This window comes from Nesoenas mayeri (assembly GCF_963082525.1).
Source record: "Nesoenas mayeri genome assembly, chromosome: 4".
Lineage (NCBI taxonomy): Eukaryota > Metazoa > Chordata > Aves > Columbiformes > Columbidae > Nesoenas > Nesoenas mayeri.
Window position 1 is genome coordinate 66,675,492 of NC_137540.1, and position 15,519 is coordinate 66,691,010.

Sequence of the window (15,519 nt, forward strand, 5' to 3'; positions counted from 1 at the left end):
CCCTTAGGAAAACTGCTGCATAAAGACCAAAGGCATCGGACTCTTGGCTGAAGAGCAGGCAGGCGCATCCCTGCAGGGACCCCCTTTCGGTCAAACTGTTTATGAAATTGTAAGCCAGGCTGTGAGAGAGACGGTCAGGAGGCAGAGGGGAGGGTGAGCTGATTCCTCCTCCCTCTCTGTCTCAAAGTCCTTTTGCTTTCCAAGCTCAAATGCTAGCTGAAATCTGACGCCTGGACTGCATATACTGTGAGACGTGGGCATGCCCTTGCAGTGCACTGATTTCCTCTGCAGTTTGGAGAGCCAGAGCTGCGCCGAGCCTCTGAGCGAGGAGCCGCTCCATCAGGCAGCGAGTGCCACATCCCTGTGCTGCCCACGCAAGGGGCTCCAGTATGGTCCTGAGGCTCCTGCTCCTCCTCGGAGGGCTGCTTAGGGCCACCAAGCCTGCGCCCCGCTGTGAAACCGGCCAGGAGACCCTAGGTAAGGCTAACCACCCCAAAAGCCCCCCGCTTCCTCTCTCCTTCCTTCTCTTGGAGATGGGTAGAGAAAATGGTCCAGCTTCAGGATGGGGAAAGCAGGAGCTCTGTCACTCTTCCCTAGGAATGAGGGGATCAGTTCTTTAGAAACTGCAGACTGATAATGATGAAACTGGGGTTGTGCTTGGGAAGCGTGGATGGGAAGGCAGGCGGTGATGTGGCTCTGAGATAGAAAAACAAGTCTCTGATGTAAGGGCGTGTAATATTCCCCCATCACTGCCTTTTCAGCCTGTGTGTATATGTGACTTTCTATCAATTTACAGAGTTCCCAGCTGGTGGAAATCTCCTTGCTGTCACGGGGAATACAGAGGATTCACCCCACCTCTGGCCTTGCCTTCTAGGAACGTGGTAGTCAGATTGCAAGAAGATGAACTTTCAGCCTTCTGTGTGATTTTCTGCTTAAGAAAAAATAATCTTCTCCCTACATTTAGCTTTAGGTCACTTATTTCAAATCCAAAGTATGAGAAGATTTATTAGGATCTGACAGCTGTAGGGTGTGTTTTAGCTTGCTATAAGCAATATGGAATTTGTATGAGCTGATTGGCTGGAAAAGCTGATCTAGACATCAGAATAAAGGTCAGATAGGAACATGCTGCTAAATGGATTGAAAACTTTTGGTTCAGTAACCAGCCAATTAACGAAAAACATTAACAGTATATTTTTTAAAATATGTGGTGTTTTTAATCAAGTTGGCTTAATTCAGCTTTCATTTATGTAGGGACAGTGGATAAGTGAATTCCAGTGTAGTGACAAGGTCTATTCCAGGAAAAATCTTTTCAGAGAGTTCAAGCTCAAAATGATTCAGAAAAATAATTATTTTATGGGAATACAAGAAGGGATAATTTAACCTGAAACTGACCTTAATGTTACGCAAGGAAGTTCAGCTATATTTCAGTGCTTAAATATAAACTGTAGACTGTCACTGGCATTGAACTGCTACACAAGGCAACCCATGAGCCATGTACTGCTTATAATTTGAGAGTGCTTTTCCCATGAACATCAAAGTGAGGTATACCGCAGCCAGAAAGGGTTTTATTTTTGGATAAAGCTGCACAAAGAGAAGCGTTGTAGACTATTTACAGTCAATTACAGGAAGAAGCTGTGTGGTTTGCAGCATGCCCTTTCTCTGTGAGGTATGATTCTGCTCCAGTTCCAGCTGATCAAAGTTCTGCTTTGGGGTATTAATCCTAGCAACCACAAACATAGGGAGCACTGGGGGGTAACTGCTGTGGCAGAAGATTTTGTGAGTGTCAGCAACTGTGCTGTCTTTAGGGGATGGCTTGAGGAAAGACAGATGATGGAAATACACCTTGCATGTGGTGGCATTGGACCACTGAATATGGCCCTAAATTGATGGCTAGTGGTGGAGAAAGTGAGCTGCCAACATCCCTGCATGGTGTGTGATTTAAGGGGCACAATTCATACCGGAGGGATGCTGGACCAGGGAGTAGGGTAACAGCTTGAACAGTAAGACACCTGCCAGCTTTTTCAAGGCCCTTCCTTTTCTAGAGGAGAGATAAGTTATTATCAGACCATATAAAAAGAAAGTGGATGGTGGTGCTGCACATGCTCACAAATCATCTCAGCATCCAGGACAGTAGGTTATGTCTTCAGCTGTAGCAGTGAGAGTTTCTCCCCTGTTTTGGGATCCCTTCTGCAGATCTTGGTGGATCTCAGTGGCCAGATCTGTGGTGCTCTGCAGAAGGAGACCAGCTTGGAGCTGCTCGTGCAGGAGAGAAGGGCAACAGGAACCAGTGTCACTGTCTGACTCACAGCAAGGCTTGAGCTGGTTTCTGCAGGCTGCCTGGCCTTCTTGGTGATATTTGCTCTGCTGTGACTCATTTTTCTTTTTAAATAAGAAACCAAAATGAAACACAGCTAACAATACCAAGATTCTTACAAAATGCTTCGTGCTCTTCTGTTTAGAAAATAAGTAAGTGGCTACTGTCATCCAGCCTCACAATATGGTTCAGGCATCACACACCAGGTAGGGAGCTTTTTGAGCAGCAGCTGGGAACCATGGCAGTGAAACAGAGCAGATCCTTTCTCCCCAGCTGTATCCTGTATCCTTGGGGATCCGGTAAGCCACTGCCTCCCACAGCGATATGGTGTTATATTGTCCTGTTGCAAGGTGGCACTTTCAGAGCCTGATGGGCTTTACTGCCTTCTTATCCTCTAGTTTAGGTGAGAAAAATACCACTCAGCATGTTTCCCCTGAAAGGTGGCCAGATTTTGGTGGAGACAGTTAATAGCACAGTCTCCTGTTTCATCAGAGTTGTGCGTGTTTCTACTGCTGACATCAGCAGTGGTAATTAGTTAAATGCAGCACTTTACCATCACTGACAACAAAAACAAAAACAAAGTAGAAGCACGTGCCTTGAAACAGTAAAAGCTCGTGACTTTCCTTGCAACTGGGGCCAGCTCTGCCTTTGGGATGCTATCAGGGGTCAGGCTAAGGCTGCAAAATAACAGCAGTAAAACCCTGTCTGATCGCTCCTGTTCAGAGGGTGCTTTTTTGGAAACTTCTGGGGCAGAGATACGCCAGTGCTCAGGTGCATGTGTGTACCCCCAGGGCTTGTAAGGTGAGCGGTGAGGCAACACCCGGGCGCTTGAACCGGGACCGGCGGCTGCGGGCACCGGGCGCTGCAGTCTCCGCCAGCGGCTCTGGGCCGCGCTGCCGTCTGTGGTGCCACCGTGTGGGCCCTTCAGCTTGCACAGACGGCTTCTGGGGAGACAACGGAGATGGATCGGGTTTAGAGACAAAAAGGATGCCTGAACCTTTTGCTCCCCCCTCTTCCTGCCCGAGCATTTGAGAGCTGTTTCGGGTACGTGGTGTTGCCCATCAGGTGTCACTTCTGAGGACCGGAGCAGCAGAGGTGCGTGAGCCGCTGGAGCACTGCTCCCAGGGCTGCCCTGGCTTGCACATTTATCACCTTGTTGCCTCATCTTTCACCCACTTTGGCGCTTCTCATCTTCCTGACTTGCTTTGCTCCTTGGCCAGAGATTTCCCCTTCCTGAGGGTCTCCAAGTTTCACCACTGGAGATGGGAGGGAGCAGAAAGGAACAAGAAAGAGAGCTGGGGAGGGAAAATCCAGCAGACTGGGGGACAGGGGTACTGTATTTTCCTCAAGGGCTCATTACAGCTTTTGTGGCACTAGCTCTTCTCTAAGCCATGCCATTGAGTAAAGTTCATTTTCTTCTGGAAAGCCAGACTGATTGAAGAATGGACTTCACATGTAGATGCTACATCTCTCCCCTCTCCTTCTCTGGTGTTCCCATCTCCATAGTGTGCCATGGTTTGCTGCTAAGTGGCAAAACGAAAAGCTATTGCCTTCCATGAGCTTCATGCTGGCCCCAGCTTCATGGGACCATTTTTTCTGTTGCTGTGCACATTTCTAATGCTCATTTCGGGGTGAAACCCACACCTGTGCACACACCCAAGGCCTCTCCAGCTACTGCTGCTCTCATGTGTGTGACTGCACACACCGCTGGCAGTGGGGTGGGGGCTGTTCCCCTGTGCCAGGGCCAGTGGTGCTGGCTGGGTCCCCTGTCCTGCCATGGTTGGCATAGGCAGGTGCTGACAGCAAGCGTGGCAACAGCACCATGCTGCCACATGTGGGAAAGCCCAAGCTGTAGTAATCTCGCCTGCTGCATCTGAGATGGATGTGTCCAAGTCTTGTCAAGACAAAAAAATGCAGAGCTAGCGTCTACATCATGCACACTCACAAGATGAGAAATTCCAGCACTCATAAACCTGGTTTTCATCACCAAGTCATATGAGTTTCTCTGGATTCCCACCAACTCAAGTATTTCTACACAATTATTATTTTAGCAATAGTGACTTTCAACTACATTTAACATTAGAAATGAGATCAGAAAGAGCCACTTACATGAGGAAAGTAAGTTTATATTGAAAATATAATACATTGGTATATCCTTTTACTGCTGAAATTGTTTATGTATGATTTTCATCTGAAGGCAAAGTTTTCTTCAGAATACTTGTTCAGATATTTTTAAAGTACGGGTGTGTAAATACATAGAAGTCAAAAACTGAACAAGAACCTTACTGCCTTAGGGCACAGCTAGGCTTTTAATAAGATTTAGTAACACTAATGGTTGATCCCCTTTAACATTTCTAGACATTGCCTTTTCCTTCCACAGTCAATTAGTGATTGTTTGGGGGCACTGGCTGGCTGATAGCTACTGTGGTCCCCTTTGGGCTGCCCAGGCCATGTGAGAGCCATCCTCTCCTCAAGCTTGCACCAAATGTTGGATAAAAGTCCCAGGTGCCATTGTCTGAGGAGGGACTGAGCACGGAAGTATCATGTAGAAGTCATGTTGTGAACATGGCGTTTGAGGCTGGTGGGCTACATTCTGGTTGATTTACTGGGCTTTTATGATTGCTGAATGTTGTTTGAACAGCCACCCTCCCAGTTGAATGCAGCTGTCATGGGTCAATGGAGTTTAAGGACTTAGAGTTGCTTTGACCATTGCAAAAATAAAACTGAAAATTCAATCCCTTTGTTTATCATGTTGTAACTCCATTGATTTAATTGGCACTATTTCATTTTTGCAGGGTTATAACAGGACACTCCTGTCTAGGAGACAATGTGAGATTAAGATACAGATTTAGAATTCCAGTGCTATGAAGATTTTAGTCAAGGCTGTTGAATTAACTATCATTGTTTTTTGTAACATAAAAACATCACATTTGGCTAAAACTGAACCACCTACAGAAGAACCAGATTTGTTATTAATTACAATACTTCTCATACTTCTAAACTAATGAAAAGACAGAGTTATGGTAAAGGGCTGGACAGACTGTGTTTAAAAAGGATGAAATGAAGTTCTGGTAAATGTTTTGGAATGGTTGTAGCACCAAAGACAAAACCCTCAATTTTTCAGTCATGATCCTCTGTCCAGTTGCATTCAACAGGATTGAACGGACTCAAAGGTAAGCTTAAGACTCTGTGGTGAGCTATTGAACTGTTGGCCAAAGCAGTTTAAGAGTACTGCGACCTTAGACAGTGGAAACTGAACTATAGAGAGTATATGGTCACAAAGTGAAGCTATGGAGCCATCACAACTCCAGATTACCAGCCTAATAAGTGGCTTCACCCTTCTCCAGTCACCCTGAGAAAAATTTGATCCTTTACACTAGGGATGTCAAACTCATTTTCAGTGAGGGCCACATCAGCCTTGTGGTTTGCCTTCAAAGGGCCGAATGTATTAGCTACATTTATATAGTCCTGAAATTACATTTGGCCCTCTGAAGGCAACCGTAAGGCTGATGTGGTCCCTGGTAAAAATGAGTTTAACACCAATGCTTTAGACAATAGTTGTAGAGATTTCCTGTCCTATTCCACCTTCTTACCCCATCTGTTGTTTTAATGCCAGCATTTCCCATGTCTGGGCTGATTTATCCTTCATTTGTTGGCCATACACTGAGAGATGGTCTCAGTATATCTCCAGATCATCTTGGTGCACAGTGAATGCATGTCAGCAGCAGCCCAGCCACTTGTGCAACCCAACAAGTCTTCAGTCAATTTGGCAATTCCAGGGCCATTTTGCTGTCGTTGTTGTTGCTTTTGTTTTCCCAGATGGAAGTTCCTCCCTTCACAAATGGGAAAACATTTCAGATGAGGCCAAAAAAGGACACTTAGCAGTTTTTGTTTTAGGATCGTGCTTCTATTCAGGATTTTCAGCTGGGAGGACTCCCTGGAGAAGCACGTACTGGACAGAGAAACAGCTGGGCTGGAACTGGGGATCCTGTCGCTAGAAGTACCGAGTCTGGGGTGGGGACAGATAGGCAGACAGCAATATTCTTCCTCAGTTCTTTTAGGCTTTTGCAACTGCAGCCTTATTTGAGTTGCATCTGGACAGTTAGAAGCAACGGAGAGCTGACCACCACTGAGTCTGGCTTTGAGCAGTTGCTGAGTGGCACGTCTCAGTGTGCATCTACACAGATTTTGACCTGTGATCTGCAGGTTCCATGAACTCCCATCATTCATGAGAAACCTTCAGCATCTTCTTGCAGGCTCCAAAGCAGACCTGTGAGAGAAACTGTCCTGGAAGTGACTGCAGTGTCATTGCTGTGGGAATATTGTTGGTAGTTCAATAAAAACGGGTGTTTAACCAAGTGCCAGGCAGCGGGTGGGTTAGAAAAAGGCTGATTAACAACAAACACCAGCTTGTGTCTTCCTGCTGTGGTGTTGCTCTGCAAAGCGAAGGCAGATTAGGCAGTAATCTCTTTCAGGTGCTTTCAGGCTTCTGCATGTGAGGGAATAGGACTAAAACAGGGCTTGTCTCACTGCCTGCATGTTGGACGCCTGCTGGTTTGCAAACATGTCACTCCCCTGGGGTAGTTACTACAATTGCTGGAGTGGAACATTAGTAACAAGAATTCAGTCCTCTACTTACAAAAGCTTTGATGTGTCCCAGAGAAGGAGTTAACCACGTGGGCTGCTTTTTGCATGTGCTTCTCTCTCCTCCGGTTTTCCTGGAATTCCTGCTCTGTGGCTGGGGATCTTCTCCACTTCTGCCTCTGCATGTATACCTTAGAGATGTATTATAGCTGCCTTCTCTCCTTGGCTTGCTTCTTGACCATGTTCCCCCTTAGCCAAGCTACTCAGCTGCCTCATTCTTCTGCCACTAGTGCCCTTAGTCCTTCACTCCTGCACTTTCCTCCCCGCTGTTCCGATCCGGTATACAATACTGTAATGGCTCTTGTCCTGCTCTTGTCCTTATGCTGCTGCCAGGAGCTTGCTCCAGAGGCAGGCTGTGCTTTGCCATTTGCAGGTGCTGTTGCAATATTTTGCAAAATGGTACAGCTCAGCAGTGTTTGCATACTACTGCTGATACTAAGTTTTGTCTTTTTAGTGTTACAGAGCAGATTACCATTGCAAAGACTGACTGTGTAGAACCGCAAGGAGAGTAACGCTAATGTGATCAGCAACTGAGATGCTTTGTTTGGAAAAGCAGAAGTTTTGACTATAAACAAAGTAAAATGAATACATATGTCTTCCAGTTTAAAATACTATTGTGAGAAGCCCAGAAAGCTGGTAGGGGGTGTGCTGGTCTGCACAAGATAAATTATCTAATCTTGTTCGATCTGTCAGTCATAACAATGCAGTTGTGTAAGCCTCACTGAGTGATTTAGATACTTTAAATTTAAGACGGACCCTTGGGCTTTATTGCATATCCTCAAGTGCACAACTCTCCTGTTGGCTTTGCTTTTGAAAAGGCAAGCGGCCAAGCCATGGCACTGAAAGTAGCTGTTGGGCTCTATTGTCTGGGTTAGGGTTAATCACAGCAGTTTGCTGCTTGCAGTGCTGAATCATCAAGGGGAAAAAATGTAAGCTTGGCAGTAAAATATGTATGTGCTGCATTGTAGATTTTCAAGCTTGCTTGGCAAATTAAAACCAGAAGCGTATACTATAGAGAGGGCTCAGAAAGCTTGAAATGGCTTTTCTCCTCTTCAATAAGTTATTTTATCTATAATCTTAAATAGAAGCTGTGCTGCTGAAAGGACTTTTGTAGCTCTGGTGGAATAGCTAAAGTACAAAAATAAACATAAAAAATTCAAAAGGCTGTTCTGGGTCAGGAAGAAAAAGGTCTCTCTGTACCAACCTGTCCACAGATAGGACTATGAGAAGAGGTGGCACTGTCTTCCTCTGAGCCCAGTGAAGCCTCTGCTTAAAAAATGAGAGAGGTTTGAGCTCTTTCAGGCACATGACAAACAGCAGCTCAAGCCTACCAAGTTAATTTAGAGAGCTGAGAATCTCTCTGTATATCATTGCCTGTCATTCTTCTCACGGAAAAGAGAAAGGGAGTGACTGAACTCTTCTGGCATTTTCAGAGCTTTGACAATACGAGCTGTAACAATGGGGATGGGGCTTTGCTGGTCATTTCTTTGTGCAGAGACCCAGACCCAGCAGTGCAGAATGTGCAGCTGCATCTCAGGAACTGGCCTTGGAGATTTTCCTGCTGCCTGCTCTCCAGGCAGGCTCTGGCCCAATTACGTGCATCCACACGTATTTATATAAGTACATACACTGCAGAGTTATCTTTGGCCCTTGCAGAGCTGCACCCTCCAAAACATACGCAAGGATTGGCATTAGGAAACATAGGAAAAGTCCAAAGACAACATCAGCACACATCCACATTTAAGACACACTATAAAGCAAAGTCTGGTATAAGCCAGACCTTTTCTCTTTTGCTTTTATGTACATTAACTCCTGATAATCTGAAAGTTCAACATGTTTCACATCTGGTTATTTACAAGACAGAGCTGTGGGTGATGTATGGATTATATGACAGCTTTCACAGGGCTGTGTGGGGAGAGGTGTTACAGTTTGGGCAGAGCCGGACTCTGAGATGGCAGAAGCAGCTGCAGATATGTCTCTGGCAGAGAGAAACACATAAGAAAACAGTAACATATGCTGCAAAAATGCGAGGGTTAGGTCCAAGTTCTAGGTTTGGGACCTAGGAAGAAGGAGTCAGTTTTGCTGCTAGTCAATGAGTGAGTCTTGGTAGCTCTGAGTTTGTGAGGGAAATCCTGAGGCAAAAGTAGTGGAAAAGTATTATCCTTTATTGAAGAATCACCCCCTGCTTAACACATACTGAGATTAACAACTTTGGTTGTCTTGGGAAAGGTTTATATGGATTTGGGTTCCTCATCTAAAAGATAAACTTATCATCATCAGCCAATGCCTTTGTTATTGGGTAACAGCCATATTAATAGATCATTGCCTCTCCCTGGAAGTATGGTAAAAATAACGAGGTATAGAAGCCAGGTAGCAATCTGAAACCAGACCTCTTTTTAGCTCTCCTATGCTAACATCTACTCCTGCTCACAGAACAATCCAGTCCTTTTGTGAACCCAGCTACCGCATATGACTTAGCAAAATTTCACATGTCTCTTCCATCAGATATCCATTGCTTCTCAGCACCTTTCCCTCTGGCCAGCTGAGCAGAAAGAGGCATCTGCTAAATGTGGCAAGACTGCTGCTGCTGCCTGGAAAGCCAAAGCAGAGGGAAGCATCCGCACTGTGCCCAGACGCTGCCTGCTGCATTTCCCCTTTGGCTTCCTCTGCTTGTTCCAGCTTGTTGCTAGAATACCTTTTTGCTCCAGCTGAATAAGCAGAATACTGAGACACTATTGAGAATAGGTTTGTGCCACGTATCAAACTGACTGATGGGTATAGCACTACTGCACAGTAATAGCAGTATGGAAGGTTGTGTGTGCTTCAGTTTTGTTATTTGATCAGTGCATGTTAGAGAGACAAACAAAAAGGACATTTGTAGCTTGGTCACAGAGCCAGCAAAGGGGAAATGGCTCTTACCTTTGAGTAAACATGAGCAGTTGTGGAAAGACCATTCATAGTCCCCAAATGAACCCATGAAGTTGTTGTGGGTGTGATTTAGTTGGGATATAAGACAATCCAGATACAGGGAGGAAGTGGCATCCAATTTTATCAGTGGGATTAATTGCTGGATCTCTTACAAGTGATCACTCCTTTCTCTTTCCCAGCTAGCAGTGTACAAAATGCTGTTCTTTGATTATCCCCACATGTAAAATTACATACAGTATCTGGCTGGGATGAAGCTTTTTTAGAAATGCCTTGACCTTAATATCTAACTCACTGAGGGAAACACTGAAATCCTGTAACAGAAGGCACCGTTGATGAACCAGGTATTATTTATTGCTATTAGCATAATGTACCAAGCCAGGAAAGGAATTTATGTAGATATAATTTCTTCCAGCTTGCTGCTTACCAAAACTTGTTGGTGTTGGACATGGGCTGCTTCTGCAAGTTCAGACCTCTCATTTATTTTATGAGGTAACGTGAATCAAGGAAAATTCATAATAAAGAACCAGACTAATTTCCAATTAAATATCTCCATCCAAGATAAAATTCCAAGGTTACTTTTGTCCTCATTATAATGATTTTATTTTGGCTAAAGAATGATCAACTCATTAGCAACACATACGAGGATGATTACGTTTAAACAAATATGCTGGGAGTAGAAGTTTAAACTTTCCTTAGTAGAAAAAAAAAAAAAATCCACAAACATAATGAATTTGGTCTTATGAGGAAAAAACTTCAATTCACGGAGCAAGAAACTAGGTGCCTGTCCCCACCAGTAAGAATTAGAAGAAACAGCAACATAGCTGGATCCCCAACACATCGCAAGGAAAACAGACCTGATGGTGTTTAAAAAGCTTGCACATAACAGCTGAGCTCTATGAGGCGCTGGTGAAAAAACTCCAATACCGTGGTAGCATTATTTCCCATTAGTTGCCAGTAGGGCAGAAGGACAATTTGGAATCATTGGCTGTAGGAGCAAAAGAGGCCTCTCCTGGGTCATCAAACCATGTTCCATCAAAATCGAAGAGCTTGGTTTATTTGACCTAGCAAATAGGAGGCTGAGGGGATCTGATTGCTTTCTGCAAGTACGCGATGAAGGCATGCGTTGTGGAGCACGGAGAGCTATTTAAGCTAAAGGACAATGCTGGCACAACAACACATAAACTGGCCAGAATACTTTAAGGCAGGAAATTAAAAGGCAATTTCTAGCTATTAGAGGAGTGAGCTTTTGGAAAAGCTTTCCTGTGGGAGTAGTTGGGGAGGGAAATAATTACTTTTAAGATGTTATTAAAAGGATTATAAAATGCAGTTGCTAGAGATAAGATGAAGTAGGATGGGGAAGAAATACATCCCCTCATATCCACCAAAGGCTTAATTCCTTAAAAGGAAGGTATGCACAGCATTATGTGGGACCAAGAGATTTGTTAGGGTAAGATCCATAAGGCATCTTGGTATGTACAGAGGACTCATGGACTTTTAGACTAAACCATGTTACCAAAGACCTACATTTGCATTAGTGAAATTTCCTAGACACCTAGGAAATTTTTAGGCATGCCTAGAAATATTGTCAAGTTGTCAGGGCTGGGTAGTTCAATGTCTTTTTCAAACATAAACCTGATTTCTTACACAAGTACACTTCAGATATATTGCTGAGTCCTCTCTTTTTCAAGTGGATTAAAGAACAGCTGGTCAGTGTGTTTGTCCCCTGCACCTGATCCCTGCAGTCTCTCCTGTTTTCTTAATAAACTCCATTTCCAACCCTTTGCCTGGGTGAGGGGTATATGAGGCTCCAAATGGCAGGGACTGGTGTTAGACCATAGGGCAGAGGGGCTCATGTGTCTGGGGTGCAGCATCTGGAGAGACCAGAGTGCATGTGCCTGATGCGTGTATGTCAGGCTGTGTATTTGCGAGCAAACACCAAGCTGGACTAGCAGTGGACAGGCAAAATATTTGGGAGCTGGATATTTGAGCGGCTGTGATTCTGGGCTGGATACTCAAGAGACCAGAGGGTCTCAGAGTTGGCTACTGGAGGGACAAGGAGGACCAAGCCAGCTATTGGGAAGACCACAATGTCTGGGGTTTGGCTACCCATGAGACACTAGGTCTAGCCCAGACACCAGAGAGACCAGTGTGTGTCAGCACATGAGGCAACTGGGAAATCAGTGAATCCATAGGCCAGCTACTGGGTAAACTGAGCCTAGCTGCTGGGGAATCCAGTATGTCTAAGCAGAGCTGCTAGAGGGATCCACCTGTACTTCTTTTTTGTCAATGGTTTTTCATCCTGATTAGCCAGGCAGTGGAACAGAATGATGCTTTTGGTGCTGGCTATGTTTGCCTGTACTGTGTTTTCTCTTTGTCTGTAAATGTAATCTGCACCTTTTGGGAAAATGTGCTTATCCCTGGTATGGCTGGATCTCAGGATGCAGAGCTGCAGCAGCCTCTGTGGGGCTACCAGTTTGGATAACTCTTAACACAAGGTACCATGAATACTTGCCCCATAATGCTGTTTTTTTCTTCTTTATTTGCAGGTCAATGCCAAACTATTCAGAAAGGTATGATGTGACTTTGCTTGCTCTCCTTGGAGAATCTCGAAACATTAAGTATTTCTTAATTATTTCCTGACAAGTTTGTAATGTTGGTGCTCTAGTAGGTCTTGTTGCTAGAGAGATGATCTCTTTCACACAAGGTAGAATTTTGCTGTTGTGATAATGGTGTTTGTTACCAGCCAGAGACTTTAGCAAGAGAAGGAGGCTCAAACTGTAATAGCCAGTAATTTTATGACAAGACATCTCTCAGTTACTTCCTTTTCACCTCTGTGTGGCTGGTGGTATCACCAACATTTATCTTTCCTAAGACCTCTTAACCTGATTTCTTAAAATGTATTAGGTTTATGTGAATATATGTGTAAGCACATTTATGTTCCTACTTGCCTGAGAGTCAAGTCCCAGAATAACTTTTGAACCCTGTGAGCAATTTCAATCAAATTACACAGAGGGGCTGCAGTTTCAGAGATAATAAACTCTTGCAGATTTTGTGTGGCCAAGCAAGGAAGAGAGATATGTTACTGAAACCTTCCCCACTGAGAAAAAAAAGCACCAAACAACTGTGTGATCTCACACTTCATCAGTGAGTCCATACCAAAAGGGGAGAGACAGGTATCACAACTACACTTTAGTCAGGAGTCTGAGTTTCTCCCACATTAGATACCAGCAAATTCACACCTCAACAGGGGATTTTCCTCTCTTATGGATTCTCTAGTATTTAATAAGCTCAAACTGTATTCTTAATTTAAATCAAGTAAGATTTAATTGTCTATGAGACAATTTCTTTTGGAAACCTGGCTTTATTAATTTTGGTGGTTTCCAAGCTATTTGTTATATGAATTTCCTTGTGCGCCAGGTACTCCAGTGTTTTCTGGCCAGGGATTTGCTCTTTTATTGCTGTTCAGGTATTGAATTAATAAAATAAATCTCATTTTAGGAGCTGTGCCTATCAGTCAGATAACTCCTGATGCCCCATAAAATTGCCAGGTACCATCCGAATTCTGAATGACATCTTGTGGTGGTTGCAACCCCTCCCTCCTCCCAGACCACTAGAGCACCTGGATACCCAGGCAAACAGGGCATGTCAGGGAGAAAAATTCACATTGTGCAAGTGCAGTGACATGAAGCACTGAGGCAATCCCTGTGCTCTCAAAACTCCTGCCAAATGGGAAAAGACCCTCCTTCAGCCTGAAAAGGGCAGCAACCATCAGTCATTCCTGACAGCCTAATACACCTGTGGCTCCCTGATACCTGGACTGTAGCCTGAGCAGTATGGTACAGAACTATATTATCTGAAATGTTCTACACATAGAAAAATGGTAGAAAGCACCAGAAATTACCTCATCCTAAGTATGGCCACAGTGAAATTTACTGATTTACAGAAATTTACTGATTAAAATCAATGACCTCGCAACCCTATAAATAACGACCCTAAAGTGAGACCTTTGCGTTCTCCTGGATCACAGCGGGCCGTGACCAGAACCCCCTTCTGATGGGTACGTCTGAAAGAGCTGACTTCATGAAAACTCAGTAATCATCTGCTGATGATTCCATGAGGATCCAAAGGCCTAACTCAGCACAGTGTGCCAGCAAAGAGAGATTTCTTGAGATTCAAAAGTGCTCATTGAGAATGTCACACTAAAATGAGTAATTTGCTAAACTCAAGAGGAAATTTTAACAATAGTTGTACCCACACATATATTACAGATATATTCACATATCCACGGATTATGAGTGTTAGTGTGTGATTAAAGTGTGTGTGATTGATAACTCTGTATGTATGTGTATTTTATTCCCATATTTAGGTATGGGATTATGTGTATATTATTTATCTCTTTCATAAGTATACTGTGATGTTGCCAACATTAAATCTTTAATGAAGTCACTCAATTGATTATAAAAAAATATTGAATTGCTTTAAATCACTTTATTCATCACCTATTGATTATGAATTTCTAGAAATCATATATTAAACATTTGATCTACCTCAATAAATCTCAAATTGCTGCTAAACCAAAGTAGTTATAAATCTATTCTGCAAAACATCTACTTGCATCAAATTGTTCACAATCTCCAGACAAAACATACTTCCCATCTTCTTTCTATAGGTGGGTTTAGACATCAAATTCATTTGAGGGTATTTTAAACTGCCTCTAGTCTATCTGTGAACAACAACAACAAGAAGTTCATGGAGAGTGTCATTTGTTGTGTTGTCTTTGAACTATTTAGGGTGTCAATGGAGCAAGTTATTTTTCACATGTTCCTCTCCTTTCCATAGCAAAATGTGTGGACATCACCTTAAGTTCTTGTACTGATGTTGCCTATACTCAAACTATGTATCCTAATTTCCTGGATCAGAAGACTCGAGAAGTGATTGAGTACAGCTCCGAGTACATTCTCATCAGCGTGCTGCACAACTTGCTCCAGGGAGAGTGCAACCCAGACCTGAGGCTCCTGGGCTGCTCAGTGCTGGCCCCACAGTGTGAAAAGGATAAAGTTATAAAGCCCTGCAGGCACGTTTGTGAAAACCTGAAAAAAACCTGCCTCCCTGCTTTTGATGCAATAGACATGGCTTGGCCCTACTTTTTGGACTGTGACCGCTTTTTTGCGGGGGAAGAAGAGGGATGTTTTGACCCACTGGCAAAGCTGCGAGGTAAGGGAGAAAGCTCTGATGATGAATCTTACTTGTCTAGGTGGGAACAGTCTCATCTCACTCAGCTTGACACGTCTATGGCACAAAACCTCCCCACTTGTCATCTCAGCTTGTCGTCTTTATAGACACCTGTAAGATGTGATTCATTTTGTTCCACCTATTTTAAACACTTAATTAAACTGTGCTCAAGAAGCATCTGTTTCTCTCCCTCATATACAAAGAGCATCGAGACAGGCAGCTCACAGGTAGATGTTTGGACTGCCAATGTGCATTTAGATAAGCCCTGCCCTGTGTGATAGCTGTCTGTATATTTGAAACATTTTATTTTAAAACTGAATCTTTAATGCACTCATAAATTCATGACTGCTTGACAAGCTTAACAGCTCATTAAAATAATCTCGTTAGTGATTGTCATGGAT

The 15,519-nt window shown here is 43.8% G+C and overlaps 1 protein-coding gene across 1 annotated transcript in view; it reads left to right on the forward strand.

The window, feature by feature from the left end:
• Positions 1-389: 389 nt before the first annotated feature.
• The window catches only part of CPZ (carboxypeptidase Z), a gene marked incomplete at both ends in the record, with an annotated part of 35,622 nt that continues 20,492 nt past the window's right edge, over positions 390-15,519 (forward strand). Inside the window, 3 exons of the mRNA XM_080343409.1 lie at positions 390-477; positions 12,433-12,456; positions 14,726-15,100. Of these exons, the coding sequence (XP_080199535.1) occupies positions 390-477; positions 12,433-12,456; positions 14,726-15,100 (487 nt within the window). The remainder of the gene's footprint in view (positions 478-12,432; positions 12,457-14,725; positions 15,101-15,519) is intronic.